General features: G+C 49.9%; 1 protein-coding gene across 1 annotated transcript in view; it reads left to right on the forward strand.

Moving 5' to 3' along the window:
- Positions 1-23,870, forward strand: part of LOC112828810 (kinesin-like protein KIF28P) — a 64,169-nt gene that overhangs the window by 39,384 nt on the left and 915 nt on the right. The window contains exons 8-22 of the mRNA XM_073899887.1: positions 1,178-1,245; positions 3,017-3,126; positions 3,672-3,793; positions 4,941-5,031; positions 6,002-6,056; positions 7,491-7,614; positions 8,693-8,837; positions 12,233-12,351; positions 12,869-12,976; positions 16,822-17,096; positions 18,329-18,463; positions 19,175-19,341; positions 19,586-19,692; positions 19,941-20,088; positions 20,370-20,560. Of these exons, the coding sequence (XP_073755988.1) occupies positions 1,178-1,245; positions 3,017-3,126; positions 3,672-3,793; positions 4,941-5,031; positions 6,002-6,056; positions 7,491-7,614; positions 8,693-8,837; positions 12,233-12,351; positions 12,869-12,976; positions 16,822-17,096; positions 18,329-18,463; positions 19,175-19,341; positions 19,586-19,692; positions 19,941-20,088; positions 20,370-20,560 (1,965 nt within the window). The remainder of the gene's footprint in view (positions 1-1,177; positions 1,246-3,016; positions 3,127-3,671; positions 3,794-4,940; positions 5,032-6,001; positions 6,057-7,490; positions 7,615-8,692; positions 8,838-12,232; positions 12,352-12,868; positions 12,977-16,821; positions 17,097-18,328; positions 18,464-19,174; positions 19,342-19,585; positions 19,693-19,940; positions 20,089-20,369; positions 20,561-23,870) is intronic.

Consider the following 23,870-nt stretch of genomic DNA (forward strand, 5'->3'; position numbering starts at 1 on the left):
CAGCTGAATTCCTGAGACCAGACGAAATCTAGGTCTCCTACTCCTCCGCCATCTTGCTCCTCCTCCTCCTGGAACTCTTTCTATTACAATGTTCAAATATTGTTTGTTTTCGTTTTTTATTTATTCTTTTCTGTAGTTTTCAGGCTCTCTACAAGGAACATTACTATTATTATCAGGAAAAAACATCTAATTTTTCAAATCACACTGATAAGGTCATACTATTCTAAATCAGGGGTCATTTCAGGGCAAGACTGGAAATCAGTTTGACCATGTGTGAGACACAAGGCAGGTGTTTAACCTGGAGAGGAGCTGAACTGTGTCACCTTAGCAAAGACTCCAGACTCTTACTACTGAAGTTTGCCAAGCGGGTACAATGCAGAATGTGTTAAAATCGGGATTCTCTGCTCTTTGGCTTCAGGTGTGGGAAGGAAAAAAGCCGGGCAAACTCTGCCTGCCTCATGCTTGCTGTCCCGATTGGGAGAGAAATGCTCACTGCCTGGCCTGTTCTGTGCCTGCTCTCCCAAATTCACAGCAGAAGACATCCTTGTTCTCTATCGCTGAATCTTGCCTACGCATTTAAAAATATTTCAAAGTTCTTCTGGTTGTGTTTGCCCGTGGACCACAGCGGGCACATCCCCCAAGAACCTGGACTAAAAAAGGGGCCCATAAGATGCTCAGAATGTTAGACTACAAAGTCAAGTGTAACAGGTCTACAGGGCAAGGCCCTGACTTGGGTGCTACGACGCTTTAACAGAGAAAGATGTGGTTTGGGAGGAGGTTAGGCATCACTTAAAAGAGTATTGCAAAGCTAACATCCAAGCGCTAGATCCTCTGTGGCTCCAATCCTATTTCCGGCACAGTTATCTTAACACCTCCTTTGTTTTAATTCTAAAGTGGATATGCTAACAGTATTCCCTTGAAAGTGTTGCTGTGTGTGTTGTGAATTTGTGTCATGTGTTTGTGTTGTGTATCTGAGGTGTCTGTGAGCTGCGTGTGTCACGTGGGGGGTATATGTGGGGTCAGCATATGCGATAAATGTGTGTCGCATGCGTTTTCTGACTTGTAAAGCTTGAACAATACTGTAAACTGCAAGATATTCTATGAACATTAGCTGTACAAAATCTACAACAAAAAAACCCTCTAAAATCACACAAGCTGAAAGGGCTATTTTTTACAGATAGCAGCCATAAGCCCTGCTGACATCTGCTATGAAGAAACTTTGTCCACATTAAGATACGCTGAAAGGTACGGGTATGAATATTTACTATCCCTAGTAGCTCTCTGTTCTAAATCTGCCAGATTCTTCTGGTACCCTTCTACCCGATGGGATGGCAGTTGGGGAAGAGGTCCGGGAGGAGACAAGACAAAATGCTTCCTGGGAACTGGGGCCCTTCTGAGCCTGTCACTCGGTCGCTCCAGCTCCGCATGGGAGAGGCACCGGAGGCGCAAACCGATGGGGAAGGGCTTGCCAACCCCCCGATGTGATTGGCATCATCCTCCCTGTATTTTCCTGCCAAATAGCATGGCCATTCACACATTTCTGCCCTTGTCACATGGCCCACGGGGAGCGCGGAGTGGCAGACAGAGGACTTTTATGCTAATAAGGTGGGAGGTGACTCCCCGGGCTGGCAGCCACTTTCCCGCGCCGCAGCTTTCCCCCTGGGCTCATTCTCATTTCTCCAGGCCCTGCGCATACAGATTATACTCTCAGAGTAGGCCTGGCGGTCATCGGCATCTCCTCCCGGGGAGGGTTCATCATCGCCAGTTTCCTTCTGTCCAGTGGGGCTGGGAAGCAAGTCTACGCACTTAGCCTGGGGAGGAGGCTGCAGCCCAGACAGGTTCCTGATTTTCAAGGCAGGTATCTGGATCCTGCTTCTCCGGACCCTTTTAAGATGAGGGTACAGGCCGAGGGATACTCTAAGCAGGGTAGAAGCCACAGGCTGCCACCCCTCCTCCTTCCCTATGCGTGGCGGACACTGAGAATCTACCACCGAGACCCACCTATCGGGTTCAGATGGGACCTTGGGATTCTGGGCCTCCCCATTCCTCAGCTGCATACCATATGGAGGGAGGTGATTTCTCACCAGAGTCAGGGTGAAGAACAACACAGGCGATCAGGCACAAACTGTGCTGGACACATGGCAGATGCTCAAAACCATAGTTGTTACTGTGCCACCAAGTAGTGGCCACTCGTCGGGGGCTTCCCTGTGGCCTGGGCTCAGGGAGGGAGCCTTGCATTTCAGGGACACAGACTAGCGTCCTCCTGCCTCGTGCAGCCTCAAGACCGTGTTACATCATTAGACATTTCTTCCAGCATCTGTACCACAAGCTCGGATCTTTGGGTCATTTTTGTCTCTCTGCTTACCAGGTGCAAATCTGCTGCCAGCAGATTTCACGTGAGAGACTATGTGATGCAGAGGAAGGAGAAAACAGTAGCCAAATGTCCCAGGCTCTGAGCCCGGATGTGCCACGGGCTGTGTGACTTGGGGGCCAAGCCTTGGAGATCCTCTCTTCCTCAGTGAAAGGAGTAAGGTGGCCAGAGTTAGTAAATAAAAACACAGGATCCCCAGTTAAGCTCAAATTTCAGATGCAGAGCGAGTCAGTGTGTTAGTGTAAGTATGTCCCATGGAATACACTAGAGGCAGTGAAAAAGTTAACCCCCAGGACCCCCATCAGCCTGGGGCACGTGCAGAGCAGCGTGGACAGCCTCCAGGGTTGAGTTAGGACAGTTGCAGCCGCCCTGACTGCGTAGACTCTTCCATTAGTGGAGTCAGCCCAGTCGGCCAAGTGCATTCAGGACCCAGGACGTGTCAGGGCCGGGCTGTGGGCCCGGCTGAGCTGCTCATGTTCATTTGAGCAGTAGACATCACTCAAGTTCCTTTTAGCCTTCACGGTTCACTGGAACCCAACACAGTGGAATCACCTGGGCTGAAAGGCTCCTGTTTTGCCAGTTGCCGGCCAGTGCTCTGCAATGGGGCCCAGGGCCTGAGTGTGTGTTCATGTTTGCACATGGAAGGGCTAAAAAGATCCAGAACAAAGCTGTGGTCAACACCTCGACGCTGATGAGAGAATCAAAGGCAGAGAACAACAAAGTACTGCTCACACGTGGAAATTCCAGGATGGCAGGTAAATTGAGTCTGGAGTCAGTGCCCGGTCCAGGCCAGGCTGGGAGCACGATGGAGGGAGGGACCGGCCGCAGGCTCAGCATGAGGGGGGGGGGCGGCGAACACCTGCCTGGAATCGCTGGAGCCCTAGCCCAGGCTAGGGCAGCCTCTAGGAACATTTTGGCCCTGGCCTCGGGGAAGCACACTTTATTTTGAGGTAACCGCAGAGTCGCATGCAGTTGTAAGAAATAACGGCCCTGCCCTTCCTGGAGGGTCATTTTCAGTCTCATTTTTATTGCCATTTTTATTCCGAAGCCATGGTTTCTACCGAGACTACGCTTTCCTTCCCAGAATTGCACGGCGTCCATCTGTCGTTTATTCTACTGATGGTCTCAGGCAGTTAAATGATGTTCAACTCTCCAGAAACCTTACTGGCAGCACCCCGACCTGCACCATTAATCCCTGGGGGCGGCAGAAGAGCTCACGGTGTCCCAGCTGGTTATTAGTTATTCTGCTCCTCCCCCTTGACATTGCATACCTCTTGCTGAAAATGCCTCCCCCTTCCAGAGCGGCCGGCCTGCCTGCTGGCAGAACCAGGGCCTGGGCCGCAGACTGGCCAGCCGACCTGGGCGCACCAGCTGGAGCAGGCTCGGGAGGAGTGGCATCAACAGTATCTGGCCATCGCCCAGGTGAGCCTCCCTGCCTCCACCTGCAGAAGCCGGGCCCAGCGGGGAGCTGCGGCCAGGGGGATTATGGGAGTGACTTCTGTTTTCAGTGAACATGTAGTATGGGAGATGTGACAATGACTTACATCAATGCTATCGGTGGGGACGAGAGGGAAGGAAGCCAAGAGGCTTGATGAGTGAGGCTGAGGGTAGATTCAAGGCTGTCAATAATTACCGTTCAGGGAGAATTTGAGGACTACGAACTGTCTTGTGGGGACCATATTGTGCCTACCCTGTCATTCACTGGCAGTATCAGATCTAAATGGCCTGCGATGTGAATTTCGTACGTGGGTCAGGGAGATGCTTCTTGGTCCCCCATCCACAGCACACTCCCACCGTGACCTGGCCCCCCAAAGCCACAGGAAGCCTGGAAGAGGGGTGAGCCTCAGGCCGGGGGAGCCTAGTGCAGGTGGGGTCTGCAGCACCAGGAGGCCAGTCCGAGTTAGGGCCCAAGGATTCTAGAGTTGTGGACAGTAACAAGGGGAAAGGTTCTTGCTCTCCTTACTCTTTGTCAGAATTCCAAGATTTAAAAGCTTTCCTTGTGCCTGCACCATACAGTCCGGTTCTCATTGACTAGATCCTCTAGAAGTCCAAGACCAATCTGTACTATACTCAGGGATGAACACGTTCAGCTGACCAAGAGAGTCCTACAGCACGTCCCATTTTGTCACCAACGTCTGATGACCAGTGAACTCGCCAGTAGGCCCGGGGAGCATGAGATACAGGGGAGAAGGCTTTAGTGGAGACCCAGGGAGGGATGAGCCCAGTGAGGCACTGGCCTGGAGCACTGGGACGGCGGGGGACTCGGGGAAGTAGAAGTCAGGGTGGACGGGGTCGAGGCAGGGCAGCCAGGCAGGGGGAACAGAGTTGGAGACGGGCTACACTTGGCAACAGTCCTGTCCGGATGAACTCAGGCCCCCGATGGCTGGCCTGCCGAGGGGCTCACCCCTGCTCAGTCGAGCCCCCAGCCCCACTCAGCCTTCCTCATCCGGGTTCGCTCTACTGGGCGATTTGACAGGATGCATAGACAAATGGCTTTGGTGCCAAGTGGATAGGAATGCTGCTCTCTCCTGAGCATGCAGGCCCTAGGACCTCTCCATGTCTCCTCCAGGAGCGGCAGATGACCGAGACCCTCCCTCACCTCCTCAACGTCAATGAGGACCCACAGCTCACGGGTGTCCTCAAGTACTTCATTCAGGCTGGTACTCACCCCTCTTGCCCCACTCTGCGCCTGCCCCTGCTTCTTGCTTCACAAGCACGTTTCTGGTTCTTTTGAATCTCTCTTTTTGTGGCAAATATACGTAACATAGAGTTTACGATGCTGACTATTTTTAAGTATACAGTTCAGGGACACAGTGCTATGCAACCATCACCCCGATCCATCTCCAGAACCTTCCTTCTTTCCAAACTGAAACGCTGTCCCGATGCAACAATAACCCCCTGCCCTTGCCAGGATCAGATCATAAGTGGGCTGCACGTACAACTCTTCTAGGCACCCCGTATAACTGGAATTGTACAATACCTGTCCTTTTGTGACTAGCATGTTTCACTGAGCATAATGTCCTCAAGGTTCATTTATGTTGTAGCAAGTGTCAGATCTCCTCCCTTCCTTTTTAAGTCTGAATAATAGTCTATTATATGTGTATACCACATTTTTTTTTAATCTATTCAAACTTTGGAAAATGGCATCGGTATTATAGTAACATCTGGCTTTCTGCACCCTGGCCTTATGTGCACCCCCGGACAGGAGAGGGTTCATGCGGGATGGAAGTGGGGGGCAGCCCCCCAGGGGGGCTGGCATGGTGCTCTGGGCCCTGTCCGGGGGTCAGTGACAGGACTGAAACAGAGCTTCACAGACCAGGACCTTCCCCGTGGCCAGGCTTCACTGCATCTCCCAAGGCCCAGACGAAACAGTTTCTTCCTCCAGAATTCCCACCAACAAGGTGGAATTTGAAAAAAGTTAGGAATCCCACCAGGACAGTGCAGAATGTAAAACAATTATCCCTAAGGCAGGGTGGTGTCCAAGGACTTATGACTGAAAATCCTAGCAGCAAAATCCCCTCGCACGATCCTCTTGGAGATGAAATAGCACTGCCCAAACATGAGACATGATCCCTGTCCAGGTCAAATCCTGACAAACTTTGAAGACCAATTATCCCAATTCTTTTCAAGGTTCATGTGATGCTGGTCGGGCTGCGTCAAATGCCATCCTTCTTCAAGGTTTAGGGTAAGTCTACACGAACCATCTTTGTCCAGCATGCATGAGCTGTGACCAGTCAGCCCATGGGAGAATCTCAGTGTTTGTCTGGCTGTCGCCGGGCCAGGCCACAAAGCCTGCTGGACAACCCTGAACAAGAAAGTACCAAACTGTCCTCAGGATCCACTCCAGAGCTTAGGGAAGAAAGCCTTGGAAGGGCTTTCAAGCTCTCACTGGAATCCCTCTGCTGTGCCCACCTTGTCTCCGATATGGGGAGAAAGGGGAAGGCCAGTGGCTAGATGCTGTATGAGAATTTAGCACACGGGGACATAAGTAGATGAGGCCAGAGAGTGAAGAGAGAGCCCACCACAAGTGGTTCACATCTTTCGTGGTCTTAACCACTGAAGCAACAGCATCCTCAGACCTCTGTGCTCAGAGCCCTCCCTCACCAACTGGACTAAGACGAAGCCCAGCCTCTGAGGTGATCCCCCCCTACGAAGGGCGGCCCTGCGGAACCCTCTGATGGCCCCCACAAACTCACAGCTGTCCCGTACCTCTGTGGCCTGCCCACAGATTTCCAGCCAGGAGCCTCAATCAGCTCATACAGAGGCTTGACCGACCCATACCCCTGATGTAGCTCAGCCCTCCTGAGCTAAAATGCAGGGAGAGGAGGGGAGGGGGCCTGTGCTGACCCTGCCCCACCAGCCTCTTGGTCTCTTCTCCTGACTCGTCCTGGGGACCCCCTCCTCTCCCTTTCCAGACCACTCCCTGTGGGGACCCTACACAGATCTGTAAATGGCTGAACTCCCGATGAGCTGAGGTTAAAACCTTTCACACAGCATCCCTGGGCACCAAGCAAACAAGCAATATGGATGGACATGTGTCTCAACACCCAGAACATTCCATGACAGCCAAGGAGTCTAGGAACATTCTAGAACAGTTAAGAAGCTAGTCATTCAGGGCACACAGATAATGTCTAGGGGGCAGCCAATTTCTGACACCTCTGACATCGATCCCCCAACTGTTTAGCGTATAAAGTCTGGATTTGTATGATAAGACCCAGAAATGGATCTAAACTTCTCTGTGGTGTGGACATTATTATCAGTCATTAGTAGTCGACTGCCCCGGCATCCCTTTGGAAACATCTTTGCTTTTCATGTCCCCCCCTCCCCCACTCAGTCCTGCTGGCCTGTGAGTTCTCGAGGACTCTAGCCATGACCCTGCCTGTCCGGGCTCCTTGCGGCTCTCAGCCCTCAGCCCGTGTGGTTCTATTGGTAAAAGAATTGCTTTGTTGTCCTTCTGCACCTGCTTCTCCACCTGCAGACCCGGGAGCCACAGCCCCAGACCGCTTCCTGCCACTCGGCGGCCACGGGAGGTCTTACTGAAGCAGGAAAAAAGACAATCAGAACTGTTCACTAAAGTCATCATTGTTGTGGCTCCTTAGACAAACTCTTGTCTTTTTAGAATTTCAGATAAACACGCTTCCTTCACCAATCTGGATGGGAAAGTGACGGTCACGCCACAAAGCAAATGCAAAGTTGTCATTAATGGGGTGCCCATCGTGACCAAGACGAAGCTGCAGCACCTGGTAAACTTTCCTGCCTGGTCACAGGATTCCCTAAGTCCAACCCGAGAGCTAGGATGGGGGTCCTCGACAGGAGCACCGGCTCCCGCTGTGGCGAGGGCCAGGCAGGGCTGGGCGCCAACCACCCCATGTCCTTCTGCGACAGTCACAACGGAAATGGTCACAGCCTGGGGTTGGGAGACCTGATATTAACTCGCTGTGTGTTCTTGGGCAAGTCACTTCACTTGTCTGGACTTCATCTACAAAACAGAGAGGAGTGAACTAGAAGTTCACCAAGACCCTTTCCAGCTCTAATGTTGTATGATAGCTTAGACTTCTTTAAAAACCTGCCACAGGGAGGGACTGTAGCCCCTCGAAGAGCTTGGGCTCCCCATCTCCTCCCCATGCCCCAGCCTGAGTCCACAACACTGTAGGGCCCAATCCCCTCTTCAACCCATTCCCCACACTGTAGCCACAGAGAACCTTCTAGACAAGCTACTTGGATTAGACCCCGCCCTCCTGGAAATCCTCAGTGACCACACCTGTGTGAGCGGCCCCATCGCTCTGCCTCCTCCAGCCTCACTGCTCCACACGGAGGTCACACTGACCTTCTCTTGATCGTTCAAAACATTCCAGGCTCTGCTCAGCAGCGGTCTTCTCTGCCTTGGTGAAACTTACCACCCCCGACGTCTTAGCTTAAATAGTGCGCCTCGGGAGAGGATTGCTCGGATCCCCAGTACGTATTAGGCCCCTCGTCCCTTCTGCAGAAGCGCCCCCTCTCATTCAAGCATCTCTCTCAGGCTATTACACTATTTGTCTATAAAGTCCTAGAGGGGAGGGCCCAGGTCTGTTTGGTCCCCACTGGGATTCCTGATTCAGAGCTTGGTGTGGGATACCGAGGAAAAACTGAAAGCGTACACACAAAAGCAAGATGCCAACCTCTTCCTCCCTGTTCATGGGTCTCTTCCCCGTCTGGGGAACTCGTGAAGGTCTTGTGATTTAACACAGTCGGACAGGGCATGGGGCCTTGGCCTCCCCTGGGGCAGGCTGATCCCACACCTCTGGCCTCCATCCTTCCCTGAGCCACCTGTCTCCTCCCTAGGACCGCATTATCTTGGGATCCAACAGCGCCTACCTCTACATTGGGTTTCCTTCAGAGAGAGGCAATGAAGACTTGAACAGGTTTGACTATGACTTTTTCCAGCTGGAGAGAGCAGCTGCAGAAGGAGTGAGCGTGGACAAGCTCGGTGAGCAGCCCAGGGCCCTGCGTTCCCAGCATCTTCCACGTGCTGGTCTGAAAGCAACGGCTTTCGCTGTGTGCACTCCTGCCTTCCTTAAGAAAATCATCTTTTACTGTTTCAAAGGGCAATGTTTGGAAAGTTAAAACAGATTTCCATGTCGATGTAGAAATGAGGGCATGTCAAAGATTTAATTCATTAAACTGTTTCTTTAGGGCACCTGGGTGGCTCAGATGGTTAAGTGTCTGCCTTCAGCTCAGGTCGTGATCCCAGGGTCCTGGGATCAAGTCCCCGCAACGGGCTCCTGGCTCGGTGGGGAGCCTGCCTCTTCCCCTGCTCATGCTCTATCTCTGTGTCTCAAATGAATAAGTAAAATCTTTTAAAAAATAAAAAATAAACTGTTTCTTTAACAAATGGAGAAGAGAGTGGTATATCCAGTTGACCCTTGAACAACATGGGTTTGAAATGCATGGGTCCACTTATATGTGGATTTTTTTTTTAATAAATACAGCATAGTTCTGTAAATGTATTTTCTCTTCCTGAGAATTTTCTTCTCTCTAGTGTACTTTGTTGTAAGAACACAGTATGTAATACATAGAACAGACAAAATATGTGTTCATCAATTGCTTCCTGGTGAGTCTTCCTGCCAACAATAGGCTACTAGTAGGTACGTTTTGGGGGAGTCAAAAGTTGAGTGGATTTTTGACTCTAAGGGGGGTCGGGGCCCCAACCAATAGTTTAGTGAGCGGACACTGCGACATCCCCTTAGGGGATCAGAATCCCTACACAAGGCTCTGCCAGGACATTTAAAGGACAGTCATCCCTTTTGCCTTATTTCCGTGTTCTGGAGGTTCTTCTCCAGAGTCTCCCCTGCACTTCACAGCTGCCGTGTGGCTCTCAGACATAATTCCCACTACGTCGTGGCCAGTCCACCTGTCCTCAGTGCCTGGACACGCTCTGCCCTCCTTCCCCAGAGCCTCTTGCCACGGCGGGGAAGCACTGTGTGGGCAATTCCTCAGTTTTGAAGCAATTTCTTGAGACGTACAGAAAAGTTGCAAGAGTCGTGTGTAGGACGCTCACACACACCTGAGTTCCTGTGTCAACATTTACTACACTTGCTTTATTATATATCTGTAATGTGTGTATATATATGTAAATATGTGTATACATCTTTAAATATATATAATTTTTTCCTAATCATTTGAGAGTAAGCGGGTTGAAAGTAATTGAGAGTAATATGGACTTGATGCATATTTAACTAATTGTTTGTGTCAACGGTGTCTTTTATAACAACAACAAATTCAAGTCCAACATCCAAATAAGGACCACGTTCAGTTGTCACGTCTTTGGTCTCCTTAAACCTGGTAAAGGTCTTTGTCTTTCATGACCTTGATGTTTTTAAAGAGTAAAGCCCAGTTGGTTAGCAAAATGTTCCTTAATTTATCTTTTTGGTGGCTGCCCGGTTTCTCCACTGTGAAGTTACTATCTTTTTAATTAATATATTTTTTAAGATTTTATTTTTATTTATTTGACAGAGAGACAGCAAGAGAGGTGGCAGAGGGAGAAGCAGACTTTCCGCTGAGCAGGGAGCCTGATGCAGGGCTCGATCCCAGGACCCTGGGATCATGACCTGAGCTGAAGGCAGATGCTTAACGACTGAGCCACCCAGGCGCCCCTTTAATTAATATTTTGAGAGACTTTGATATGTAGATACCCTACATCTCGTCATACTTTCATCCATTAGTTTTATCATCCTTTGATCATTCTTGCTTGGATTATGATGATGATTTTTGTCAAATGGTGAATCTCTAGCTCGACCCTTTCTTCTACATTTAGTTGAAAAAATCCACTGTGAAGAAGAAATAGACTTTATTTGTTTAGTCACTTATTTATGCCAATGTGAACTCACAGAATCCAATTTTACACAATGGGTTTTAATCTGTTGCTTTCAGGGGTTTTTTTTGATGCACAAACTGTCCGACATATGGCCTGAGGAGTCCCTTCAAGCTGACTTCCGTGTCTTCCTGACATGTCCCCATCGTTCTTTGAACACCAGCTTCCTTTCTGGCAGAAGAACATATTCTAGGTTCATCTGTGGACTCTCAGTCCCAGCACTGGAGTCAGGCACTTCTCCCAGCATCCTGACTCCTTTTGGTTGAGAACGGCACTTATAAATCAGAATCTGTGGGCTCTTCTCCAGATGGATGCTCCCCCAGGTCCTCATCCAGCCTCAGTGGCGCTCAGCACCATCTTATGGAAATGACCCTCAGTAACTGTTTCTTGCTACCTACTTGTGCTCTGCTTGGCTTCTTCATCCAGCTGCCTTCCCGATAGCTCTGCCTGCACCTCCCACAGACGTCTCAACCACTCACTGCACCCTATTTTCATACCCAAGCTTTACCACATTGGCCTCCTCCCTTCCCTCACTTCGTGATCCAGTCCACCTTTCCTCCCTCGGCTTGCACTGCCATTTCTGTGCAAGCCACCTTCTTCTCTTGCCTGTTACGGTCAGGCTGAAAATTATTCATCAACTTCCCAGTGTAAGAATAAAACCCAAACTCCTTACCATGGCCTTGAAGGCCCTATATGTGGCCTTGAAGGCCACCACAGCCTCATCTCACACCACTCTCTCCTTACCTCACTTCGAAACTTCCTGCTCTCCTTGTGCTCCTGCAGCACACACCAAGCCCTGTTCTGCCTCAGAGTTGAGAGTCCCTGACGGAAGGCAGCGCAAGCCTGGGTCTGACAGGGGGACTGGCCATCCCACCATCTCCAGGACCCCCAGCTGTAAGCCGCCCAAGGGACAGAAGTAAGAACAGGTTACCTGCTGTTCAAGAGGAATCCCCAGACCTTCATGTAGCCAACCATGCTTTACACTCCCCACCCTCCTCCCGGGACGATGTGCAGCTGCTTTGGTCAAGGACCCTGAGACCACTAATTAGAACCAGAGGCAGGGAGCTTCCTGACGTGACACTGCCGAGATTCAGGGGTTGAGATGAGTAGCTATTTAAGAGAGAGTCGGGTGGTGGTTTTTCTCCACACTTACTTGGTTTTGGGTGTTTTTTCAAGGTTTATTTGAGAGACAGAGAGAGAGCACATGCATGAGTGCGGAGAGGGGCAGAGGGAGGGGGAGAAGCAGGCTCCCCGCAGAGCAGTGAGCTCCACGCAGGACTCGATCCCAGGACTCTGGGATCATGACCTGAGCCGAAGGCAGACGCTTAGCCCACTGAGCCACCCAGGCGCCCCTGGTTTGTTTGTTTGTTTTTAATTACATGCTTGTAATTTTTAAATGCAGACATTTGATGAACAATCGAACGAATGAGCAAGCATATGAATTCCCTTGTGGCTGATGAGTGTCCCGGAACAGGTGGCCAGCGCTCAGGAGCACTGTGCTGTCTTCCTAGGGGCCGCGGGCTGCAGGGAGGGGAATGCAGACCCCAGCGTGCTGGCTGTGTTCCAGGACTATGTCAAACTGATGCCGCTGGTGGCGGAAGCAAATCAAATGGGCAAGGAGCTGGAGAAGGTAAAGAGCTAGGAGATGGTACAGCGCCAGGTCCAGGAAAGGCCCGGAGAACAAGGTCCACAGCCCCTCACGCCACTGTTCCAGCTGTCTCGGTGGTATGGATGGGGAGGGACATTGGGCCTGGAGAGGTCAGGACCCGGGACCCCACCGGGAGCCAGTGACAAAACCCAGGTCAACACCCAGAACTGACCAGTCCCAGCCGCTAGCGCCATTCCTTCCACCTCTGGCCACTGAGGCCGCCATGGCCACCAGGGCCCCAGACCCCAGGACCCCAGACCAATGTTTGCCTGCCAAACCACCCCAACCCAGATTGCACTCCAGCGGGTTTCTCTGGGCCCGGCACCCCAAAGCCTTCTAGGCCACAGAGAGGACCTGAGCGGGGCTTGGCCTCCTGGACACAGGATCCCAATCCTCAGGAAACTTGCAAGAGACTTACACGCTTTGGGAGTGTCAGAGACAGGGAAAGACAGGGCTGATAAATGCAGGGTGACTTAGGGCAAAGTGTTTCTCTTGCCAGGGACTCAGAATGGAACTGAAGGTGAAGAATTTAGCATCGTCAGACTCTAGGGGCTACGACCTACAGAAAGAGGTCATGGTGAAGGTGACCCACCAAAGGACTCATGAGGTGAGGACGCCTCTGGGGACGGGGTTTCTGAGGCACTCTTCCAGGGACAGAGGTCAGTTCTCCCCGACAGCCTGTGGAGACCCAGTGAAAGGATACCATGTGTTCTGAGTGTGAGCTGGGACTCTGGGAACAGAAGACCCCTCCTCTGTGTTTCCCTCCTGGGCCTCTCTCCCACACAGCACCAAGTCCTGGGATTGGTCCCAATCACCCGCACTGGATACTTTCTGTTGATTTTTTTTTCCAATTTTTATTTATTTATTTGAGAGAGAAAGAGCATGAGCAGGAGAGGGAGAAGCAGGCTTCCTGCGGAGCAGGGAGCCCGGTATGGGACTCGATCCCAGGACCCTAGGATCATGACCTGAGCCGAAGGCACCCAGGTGCCCTATTTCTAATATGACTTAAAGGTTTGAGTACCAGAAGGGAGCCTGAGAGTTTATCCAACTGATGGTGGTGTCTGTGTGCGAGCAAGACAGAGACAGAGAGACGTGCCCGTCTGGAGCAATGAGAAAATCTGCACTCCTGTTAAGATTCCAGAAAAGGCTATGGCTGATGCATTCCCATGTTTGCCTTTGCTCACTGGCAGGAGGGTCCTAAAACCCCTTGCCTTTCCCTCTGCCCAACAGAAAAGACTGGGATGCTCTTTTGGTGTCCCTTACATATTTTTGCCTTCGGAGCAACCCCCGGACCTCTGGCTCCAGCCCGACACACACTCCGTAGCCCGTCTTCCGAGACAAGCCCCGACTTCTCCAGGGGCCTCCAGGTGGGCTGCTCCCTCCCAAATCCATGGCCGGAGTTGGCAAACGTGCCGCTGGCGAAGGGGACCATCCGTCACTGGATGATCTCCTCTACCAAGCAATGAGCTGTTCCTTCTCTGGGTTTCACACTTCTGTTCATTCCCCCAAAGTTGTCAAAATCTTCTGGGTCAAGCCCGCTGTGTAAAATCTTCTTAAAATTGTGAAATGCGACACACAGGGAAAGATAGTCAGGGGCCTGTGCCTGTGTTTTCTGCCACGTGCTGGGGTCACAAGGTCATGGCTTGAGTTTAACGGGCCCCCAGGCTGGGAGGGTCCAGGGAGCAAACCTGAGCCAGGCCAGTCTCGAGCCCGAACTTGAGACATGTTCCTGTTCTTTTCTGTCTCTTCCTCTGACCAGCGCCACAGTGGCCTCCTCTGAATCACCTGGGGTGAGGAGAGAGGGGAGACGTGTCCCATCCCTTCACGTCACTGTAGCAAAGTCCCCCACCACCGGGGAGGCTCGAGCAACAAACCTTTATCTCTCACAGCTCTGGAGGCTGGAAGCCCAAAATCGTGGCATGGGCAGATATGCTATCCGGTGAGGGACGGCTTCACGGGTCAGAGCAGACACCTTCTCGCTGGGTCCTCACATGGTGTTAGGGGCCTGGGAGGGCTCTGGGGCCGCCTTCGTAAGGGTGCTAACTCCATTCATGAGGGCTCCACCCTCATGAGCTGGTCACCTCGCATAGGCTCTGCTTCCTTATCCCATCACATCAGGGGTTAGATTCCAATGTATGGATTTGGGGGGACCCAACATTCAGTCCAGAGCAGCAGGCTTGATGCCAGCTCACCGCACACCCCCAGGGCAGCTCTCAGAGGTCTTGCTGTGAGACATCCACCCTGGGAGTCAACCTGGACTTCTGTGAGGCCTTCGGAGCTGAATCCTCAATGTGTGTGTGATTATGCTTTTGTTTCTTGTGTTTTCTGGAAGGTGCCATGAGGACAGAGAAGCTTTGGTGATCCAGTGTTCCACATGCCTCTCTGGGGCCAGGCATGCCCCCTGAGTTGGGGTTGGCAGTTTCCTGCTGTCTTGTCAGACCTTGTTTCAAGGAGATCTTTAGTTTTTAAAAACTGTTTTTCATGTGATTCTGTGTTCCAAGGCTTATTGTTTATTATGGTTTAAGGTGATTTGAAAACACTTTATTCAGCCTCTTCTATTATTAGCAGAAAGGTTACCTGAATCACACAGGCTGCCCTGGCCAGAAATAGAAGGTAAAGCAGTGTTTTTGCATCTTAGGGTTAAGCATGTCCTAGGGGAGAGCATTGGCTGGCTTCTGTAGAAACCACACTGGGCTCCCTTGTAAGGGGCTGGGTGCTAACAGATTTTGTTTCTATTTTTCTTTCTTCTCAGAAGCTAATCTTACTGATCTGTCATCTTCAAGGCTGTCCATTTCACCTTTTTAAAAGTAACAGTGACCTTTCCTCGAAAGAAGGTACTCCTTCCCCAGGAGCCCACCTGAAATGTTGGCGTTTGGTCATTCTGGGAACGCTCTGTGGGTCTGGTTCTGGAGGCTCGAAGAACAGCCTGGTGCAGAGCGGCAATGTGGAGAGAGACACTCGGCACATTTTTGGTGGCTGGTCTTGCAAACGTTCACCTCAGACTGTGAACCGTGAATGCCACTGGGAGGAGACAGGACCCACGGGCTGCTTGTGTGACCGTCAAAGTCACACATCCCACACAATTCAGGAGCTGGCCAGGGCCATGGGAGGAGAGGGAGGTCATCTACACTGGAATAGCTAGCCACACTCACTTTTCAGGAGTTCCTTTGCAAAAGCTTCCAGCCAGGGAGTCTGTGCCCAGGGTCACCCCCGCCGGTCCCGCAGAGACTCGCTGACCTGTCACAGGGCCCGCAGGCTGCTCTCCGCAAGGAGGCAAGCAGTGGACTGATGATCTGGGTTCCCATGATCTTAGCTCCTTAGCCTAAGGGTCTTGAAAAAGCCCACACACTCTGGAACTTGTGTTGTGCTCTGTCCGCATAGCGTTTGCTGTGGCCACATTTGCAGGGACACTTGGAGGACAGGGCTGTGCCTCACTGTACTCAAGGCAGATGAGAAAAGAGTCTTTTAGTGTCTCGAGGATGTTCTTTTTTTTGAAGACACGTTAACACTCAGAGAATGACGTATCTATTAGTTTCTTGTGTTTTCAAGTTGCTCAGAGAAGGAGGTGCTTAGTTTACCTGGAAACCACTTCTGATGTGACGTTTATGGTCCAGAACATTCCATTTCACTTGCATGCCCCCCCACCGCCCCCACAGCTTATGCTTCTGTCCTCTTTCTCAGCAGCCGTGTCCCTCACCCAGTGAGGGGACAGACAGTGGCAGGCTTTCTCGGGGCCATGAGCTCACACGTTTATCATCTTATAGTTCTGTAGCCGCAGGCCCAGCCCAGGCCTCCCTGCACAAAAAGCAAGGGGCTGGCAGAGATGTTTTGCTTTCTGGAGCCTTGCGGGGCACTCAGTTTCCTTGTTTCTTCGAACTCCTAGAGGTCCCCACATTCCCAGGCTCATGGCCATCATGATCCATCTCCAAAGTCAGCCATATGGCATCTCCCTGACCCGGCTTCGGCCACCGTCTCTCCAACTGTGTCTTCTGCTTCCTTCCACACTTAAGGTCCATGTGATTACATGGGGCTCACATGGATAATCCAAGTGAATCTCCCCATTTTAAGGTCAGCTGATAAGCAAACTTGATTCCACCTGCAACCTTACTTTCCTTTGCCACATGAGGACATATGGGCAGGTTCCAGAGACTGGGACACAGACATCTCGGAGGGCCATTATTCCGTGGACCACAAGCCTCAAACCTCCATTTCTCCTGGGAGGGCCCATTGTCTAAACCCTTCATCATCTCCTCTGAGCTGTTAGGCTCCAGCAACTCAAGGAATGCTGAAGTGATGGGTCAGGAATGAATGTGGACGAAGTTTGATGAGAGTGTGGTGTGGTCCTGAGTACCCCGAGCCCAGTCCACCTGAGCAAGCATGCTGGGAAAAATCAGGGGAACGACCCACGAGCAGGTAAAGTCATACACTGGTGACCCACCTTTGTATTTCCAGGTGTGGATCTGGTCAAAAGCCAAGTTTATCAATAGGAAATTCCTAATGGAGGAACTTTACCAGCGCTTTCTAGAGGGGGAAGATGGCCGTGTGGCTCAGGAAGATGACCCTTTCTGGGATCCCGTCGAGGTCGTCCACCTGGGCTCAGCTCACATCTGGCTCCAGCCACTTGCCTACTGCATGAAGCTTGAGGACCAGGTGGAGTTCCTCAACTGCGATGGAATAGAGGAGGCCGTGCTGCACATCCACGTGACACCCTGCTCCCCGGCAGGACAGTGGGTGTCTCCTTCTCCCCCTAGCCTGGCCCTGGGTCTGCCCAGCAGAAAGCTCAGAGTGTGCCTGCGTTCTCCCAGAGCAGGTGGTCAGCTTGGTGCTCAGCAGAGCTTATTTAGTCATGATTTTGCCTCATCAAATTGGGTTTTTGCCATGGCGGCCAAATCGGCTGACCTAGACTATTCCAGAGCCTGGTGGGGAGGCCCTAGAGCCAGAAGCAGAAAGCTGGTTTTCCAGTTCCTCCCTTCTCCATCCTGGGTATAGGTTCTGATCTTTTTTTTTTTTTTTTTTTTGGTTCCTTTTCTCCAGGTAGAGACTGAGGTCCCTTTGTTCCCTGACCTGGCCTCATTCTGGGTGGTTATCCGACCTTCCGTGGGGATGGGCTTTGCTTTAACTCTGTTGTGTTGCCTCTTACCCTCCTTCTGGGGAGTCTCCTCAGTTCTCTCTTCAGGCTGTAGGCAGTTCAGGCAGTTTTCACAAAAGCCCAAGTCTCTTACCAATCCTAAGCAAAGAGGCAGGCAGGCAGGGGCTCTGGCCTGGGGGCTCAGTCCCCTTGGGTGCCCACAGCAGCCTTTTTGTCTTTCTGAAGAGGCAACAGGCTCAGGAAGAGGGCAAGAGGACTGCAAGGTCCTGTGACCCAGGGACCAAGCTGACCATCAACTCACTGTCTTTGGGACTCGATGAAAGTTTCCGGTCACTGGGCCACCTTGGGCTTCTGGGCTACTGGATGGCTGATCTCTCACGGCAAGTTAGTAAGGCAGCATTTTAGTTTCTAGGCTTTGGTCTTTGTGAGCTTGAAGGGAGTTGATGTGAGAGACAGCCCCTGTTGGAAAGCGGTCCAAATTGGTTTGCAAACTTGTAGGCTTGGAATTGACTCTGGACTGTGAAGATTTCACCAAGGAAAATGGCACCTTGAGGAAGCCGTGTCTGGGCAGCCAGCTGGCTCTCCCTGGGTAGGAGCCCCTCTCACCCCTGGGAACCTACCTAGGTCTCCACTGCTAGCTCAATTATCGCATGAAGCGGTTATATCGCTGTCTCCTCCTCAAGAAGGTTGTGAGCTCCTTGAATGTCTCTTGAATGAATGAACTCCACAGCTGGTAACATCCCCTGTCTTTTCTTCAGAAAAGTTGGCCATCTCTTGAGGAGTCTCAATGATCCTCTTTGACGGCAAAATCCTAACTTGCTTTGGCCCCGGCTAACACCTGTGGTCCATGTTCTCCTTCTCTGTTTGCAGAGCATGTGGTGAGGAGGATGTGGTTATTGACCCTTCAGAGTTGCTGGGCAAGAGGATGGATTTCCAGATTGGCCTCGTGCGGTGCCTTGGCATTAAGTGGCTCAAGGAAGGCGCAGAGCGGGGCATTCAGATGGGGTACCAGCCTGCCCCGTGGAGCTGTGTGCACACACCATCCCCCCTTGTGGGCCCCGGTGGGAGGGAGTTTTTCCTTAAGTTTGAAAAATGAGTGTATCATGAAATTTTCTTAAGTTTCTCTGCTTGCTCAACCCCAACATGAGTATTTCCCCATCTGTTTAATGGAAGCCCCACCTACTTCTAGGTTGCTGGACAGTAAGCCGTGTATGCTGAGAAGAGTGACTGAAACAGCAGAGATTTTAATTATCTGATAGAATACCCAGTAAAGCTGTATTATCTACATGGAATAGTTTTGGGATTTTTTGAGTTGGAAACAAAAGGACTGTATTGCAATATGGTGGAAGCACCAGATAGGCTTAATTAGGCTAAAAAGATTTTAAGCGATAAAGGGAAGTTTTGAAGGACAAAAACCAATCCACCGCCCCACATGGAAAATTAACACTTTTTGATTGATGTAGAAAGTATTTATCAAAGTGTTATCCATTTCCTTTCATTTCATTTTCCTTTTTGTGAGACATGTAATACTCTCCATGTAGTGATGCTTCTCACAGTAAGTAGCTGAGATGTTGGGGGTAGCACTCGCGAGAAGCAATTACAGGTCACCCTGTATTGACTGACCAATGCAGGCCATTGTTCTTGGGCTCATCAGATCCTTTTCTTTGTAAATGTGTCCCTTCTGGTTTTAAATCATGTTTTCTGTTCTTTTCTCAGGTACAGAATTTATGATCTTTCAAGCACTTTCTATACCAAGCCTGTATGGAAAATTGTGAATCCCCAAATAGAAGAAACTGTCCAATTTACAGCTTTAAATGCATCTCAGGAGTTTCTGAATTATTTACAAACAAATGCTCTCATTGTCGATTTATGGGGTCTTCAAGGTACCCTGTTTACTTCCTCTTTGGCATGATGCCTTCTTCCATCGGATATCATGTCAGTGTATCTAGGGCTGCCGAGGGAGGGAGGGAGGGAGGGAATCAGGGTCTTAACAGCCAAGAATCATCTTCTCCTGGGTCCCTGGGCTCTAGTCCATGGGGGATTATATGGTTTAAATCTCTTCACACGACACTGGGGCCAGACAGCAGAGAGGTTCCTTTCCTTGATGGTGTCCCCCCCACATTGCAGAAGGCTGTGCCCAACTGAGCTGCTCTCAGCCGGACCCCATGGTCACAAGTGAAGGCCACATCATGGTGGACACCAAGAAAATTTCCACAGTGATGGATACAGGCCAGGTGTGCACATTTATGTGGCAAATAGACATGGCAGATGATGAAGAAATCCCAGGTGACAGCCGCTTAGGGATCATCAGTGTTCCCTCCACTTGACAAGTGTTTTCTTGATTTATTCCTGTGTTTGAGGGGCTTAAACCCTGCTCACCAACCCCCACCCCCATCTAGTTGTCCCCTGGTAGTAAAAATTGCCAGTCCCAAAGGGTATGCAAAAAATCCAGCAAAAGGCTAAACGGACATGTTCTTTGTAGACCACCTCAAATCAGATATCAGAACTTTATATGAAGTTGCTCAAGTTAGAACAGGAGATGGAACTGCTCAGAAACGTTAACAGAGCCTTGAGAGAGGAAAATGTGCTGCTCAAATACTCACTTGAGAAAGCTGGTTCTGCTCAACAAGGTGAGAGGCAACCCAAGTCTTGGTTGTTTACTTTCTAAACTCCTACATCTGAGAGGTGTGTTTGTATTTCTAAGAAATTTACTTTTTAATGAGTTGGCCTAGATCTTGTTTCATTAAAAAAAATGCAGAATTTTTTTTTCCTTCTGCCGGGTAAGATTTCTCTGGAGATGTCTCTGTCGGTGTTTGATAAACGCTGCTGGTGGAATGCCACCAAAGTAAATACACAGATACTTGGGAGGAACAGATGATTAAATAAATATTATCTTTTCCCGCTACCTCAGCACAGAAGCCTTCAGATAGTGGGAAGGTCACTCAGACACCAGCACAACTCCCCGCAGAAGGAGAGATTCATCACACGTCCGCTCAGCAAGCCAGCTCTGACAGAGAGTTGGCCAAAGCTCTGAAGGTCTTCTACCAAAGCCTGAATGTGGCAAGAGGACAGTTTCTCAGACTGAGACATTACAAACCTCCCGTGAGTAACCAGAATCCCGGGAGCAAAAGCAATCTTTCTCCATTAAATTCAGGCATTTGAGGGAACGGCATTGCTTGAGCTTGGGGAGGGGTGTGTGTGTTTCAGCAAAAGCAGGGCTGGGGGCCTGAACCATGTGTCCCCTGCTTTCTTGGGCAGCCATCTTTGCTCTTGCTTTTTTATCCCAGTGGGACATCTGGCTGCTTCCAGGTATTGGCATTCATTGACTTTGTGATTAACAGAGTATCCCCGAAATGCAAATTGGGTTTATTGTTATAAACCAAATAAAATACTTTAGGAGAAAAATCATGATTACCTCAATAGATTCAGAAAAAGCATATGATAAAATTCAGCATCTTACCATGATAAAAACTCTTAGCATATTAGGAATAAAATGTGCATTCCTTAATCTGATGAAGGCCATCTTAAACACAGAGCAAGCATGAGGCTGAGTGGCGAATCACTGAATGCTCTCCCTTTTACATCAGGAAGAAGTCCGAGATGCTAGCAAACTTTACTTCTGTTTCCCACTGTATCTGAGGCTCTAGCCATTGCCACAAGCCAAGAAATACAAGGTAGAAAGATTGAAAAGGGGAAAAAAAGTCATAGGAACAATAGCACATTTTTATACATTATTTACTAAGTGCTTTACAGTTACTACCTCAATTCTACAACAACTTGGTGCAGTAGGAACTAGGATTAGCCTTCTTTTACAGTTCAGGGGTCTCAGGCACAAGAAGGGTTAAGTAACTTGTGTGAGGATAAACAACTAGTTAAGTAGCAGGCCCAACCTTCAAACCCAGCAAGGGGCACTCCACAGTCTGTATTCCTTCCTACTACCCCAGGCTGCCTCTGTTTTTATTCCCAGATGACATGTTTATGTAAATTAAAAATCCAGAAGAATCTAGAAATTAACTAATAGAATTGCAAAGTTGCTGGTAAGAAAATCAGTATTTAAAAATTAACTGCATTTGAATATAACAGCATCAAACAGAACTGCCTTGTATAAGAGGTGCCATTATAATTGTGTCAAATATATAAAGTACTCAGGCCTACAACTAACATAAAACTATGTTTTAAAAGCCCATAAAACTATGGACTTCTATGGAGAGCATTTTAAAACTCGCTTGAGAGATGTTAAGGAAGATCTAAATAAGGACGAAATATGCCATGTCTGCATGGTTGGGAAGATTTGCTCTTGCAAATCTGTCACATCTCCCTGAGATTCCAAATAATCCCAATCAAATGGAATGGGGTCTGACAAGATGATTCTGTAATTTAGATGGAATCGCAAAAGCAAAGAACGGCCAAGACCAAGACCCCAAAACAGCATGGGAAGACTGGCCACCTAACACCAAGGTCTGTTTTAATGCTACTGTAGCAGACAGTAACACATCGGCCCCGATACACATAAAGTAACCAAAGGAAAAGGGCAGAAGGCCCAGAAATAGATTCACTCAGGACTAGAGACTTGATAGGTGACTGATGAGGAACCGCAGTGGACGTGGTGAGGATGGATTTTTCAACAAATGGTGCTAGAATACATACACAAAAGGAAAGACGAAACTGGAGTCTCACCTAAGACGATACCCAGAAATCACTTTCAGTTGACAACCAAGGACCCAACCATGGAAGGAAAGAGCCTGGACAGGCCCATGAGCTCACAATGGGACAGGACAGGAAAGCAGCCGGCTGTCAAGAAAAACACTGATGGACGCACCTACATTAAAATGGTAAACTTTGGCCCAGATACCCAAATAAAGCCAAAAGAAGTTCGGAAGGGTTATTTACAACACATTTAACATACAGCTAACTAATATCCAAAGTAGGGAACTACACAAATCAAAAAGAGAAACAGCCCAGCGGAAACAACAACAAAGTGATCAAAAAACCGAAACAGGAACTTCACAAAAGAAACAAAAAAGCCTATAAATATATGGAAAAGTGCTTAACGTCATTAGAAGTTTGGAAAACACTACCTGAAACCACAGTGAAACAGTATCATAAACCCAATCGTACTGGCAAAATTTGTAAGTCTCAAAACCCCGAGTTGTGGCAATGGTCTGGAAAGAATGGTAATCGGAACGACCACTTAAAACACTTTTTTGCCATTTATCCTATAAAAGTTGAAGCTGCACCTACCCCAGAAGCCTGCCACTCTCCTCCAGAGTCCACTGGTCCTGCAGAGGATTCAGCCCCAGTGCCCTGAAGCAGAGGTTCTCAAAGTGTGGTCCCTGGCCAACAGATCCAGAACCATCAGGGTCTCAGAAATACAAACCCAGGGCCCCTGCCAGCCCTCCTAAACCAGACCCCTGATGTGCAGCCCGGGAGTCTGCTTTCACCAGCCCACCAGGTGACTCTGCCTTAAACTGAAGTTTGAGAACCATCTCACGAAGCATTCAATGTATGGAATGAATTCATTTCTCTCCTTCGCGTCCAGAATGGTACTCGTTACACACCATTCTTGAGAGAATTGAGAAAACAGTCACGCAGATCATTTCCTGGTCTGTGGTTCAATGAGGAACCGGCTACAAAACTCTGCAGATGCCCACACCTACGCACACTGGCTGTTCTTACCATCACCCCCAAAGTAGCCCCAAACTGGAAACGCCCCAATGCACACCCAGCGAAGACAGGTACCACACCCTCCATACCATGGAACTCCATCCTGCTGTGAAAGCAAACTCTAGCCTCATGCAACACGGGGAGTTTCAGCCCCAAGCATGCTGACCTGCAAGTCACGAAAGGTACCACCCAGTAGGATTCCATAAATGATCAAGAAACAGGCAAAATAGACTGTTTAGGGCTGCATTGCGGGTGGCGAGTCAGGCTAGCAGTTGTGCCTGGGGGCGGGGTAGGGGGTGCGACCAGGAGGGGCTCAAGAGGCAGAGCTCTTTCTGGAGCAGGTGAATTCACTCTAACACATTACAGGTACTTGTCTGTGTGTTTATCTCACAAAAGAAAGAAAGAAAAGCTTTTAGGTGAAAAGCTAAAAATAGGCCATAGCCTGTTTGTATTATTTCTCATCAAACAGTATTCAGAATATATAAACAAATACCTTTAAGAGAATGAGTTGGTCAGAAAACACATTGGAGAAAATGGCTAAGTTACCTGAGCATCCATTTCATGAGTGATCCTGAAGGCAGAAACCGAAAGGCCCCGCGGGGACGGGCTGGGCGCCTGCTGCCCCCTCCCATCTCAGCACTGCCACCCTCCAGCCCGCCCGCACCCCGGCAGCCTCTTCTCAGGCACCTGCTTCCCTGGGCGGGGGGGACACGGCAGCCCACCCTCCTCCACCCACGGGAGAACCCCC

Source organism: Callorhinus ursinus, unplaced genomic scaffold, assembly GCF_003265705.2.
Source record: "Callorhinus ursinus isolate GAN/ISIS: 27379988/994484 unplaced genomic scaffold, GSC_fseal_2.0 scaffold13, whole genome shotgun sequence".
Lineage (NCBI taxonomy): Eukaryota > Metazoa > Chordata > Mammalia > Carnivora > Otariidae > Callorhinus > Callorhinus ursinus.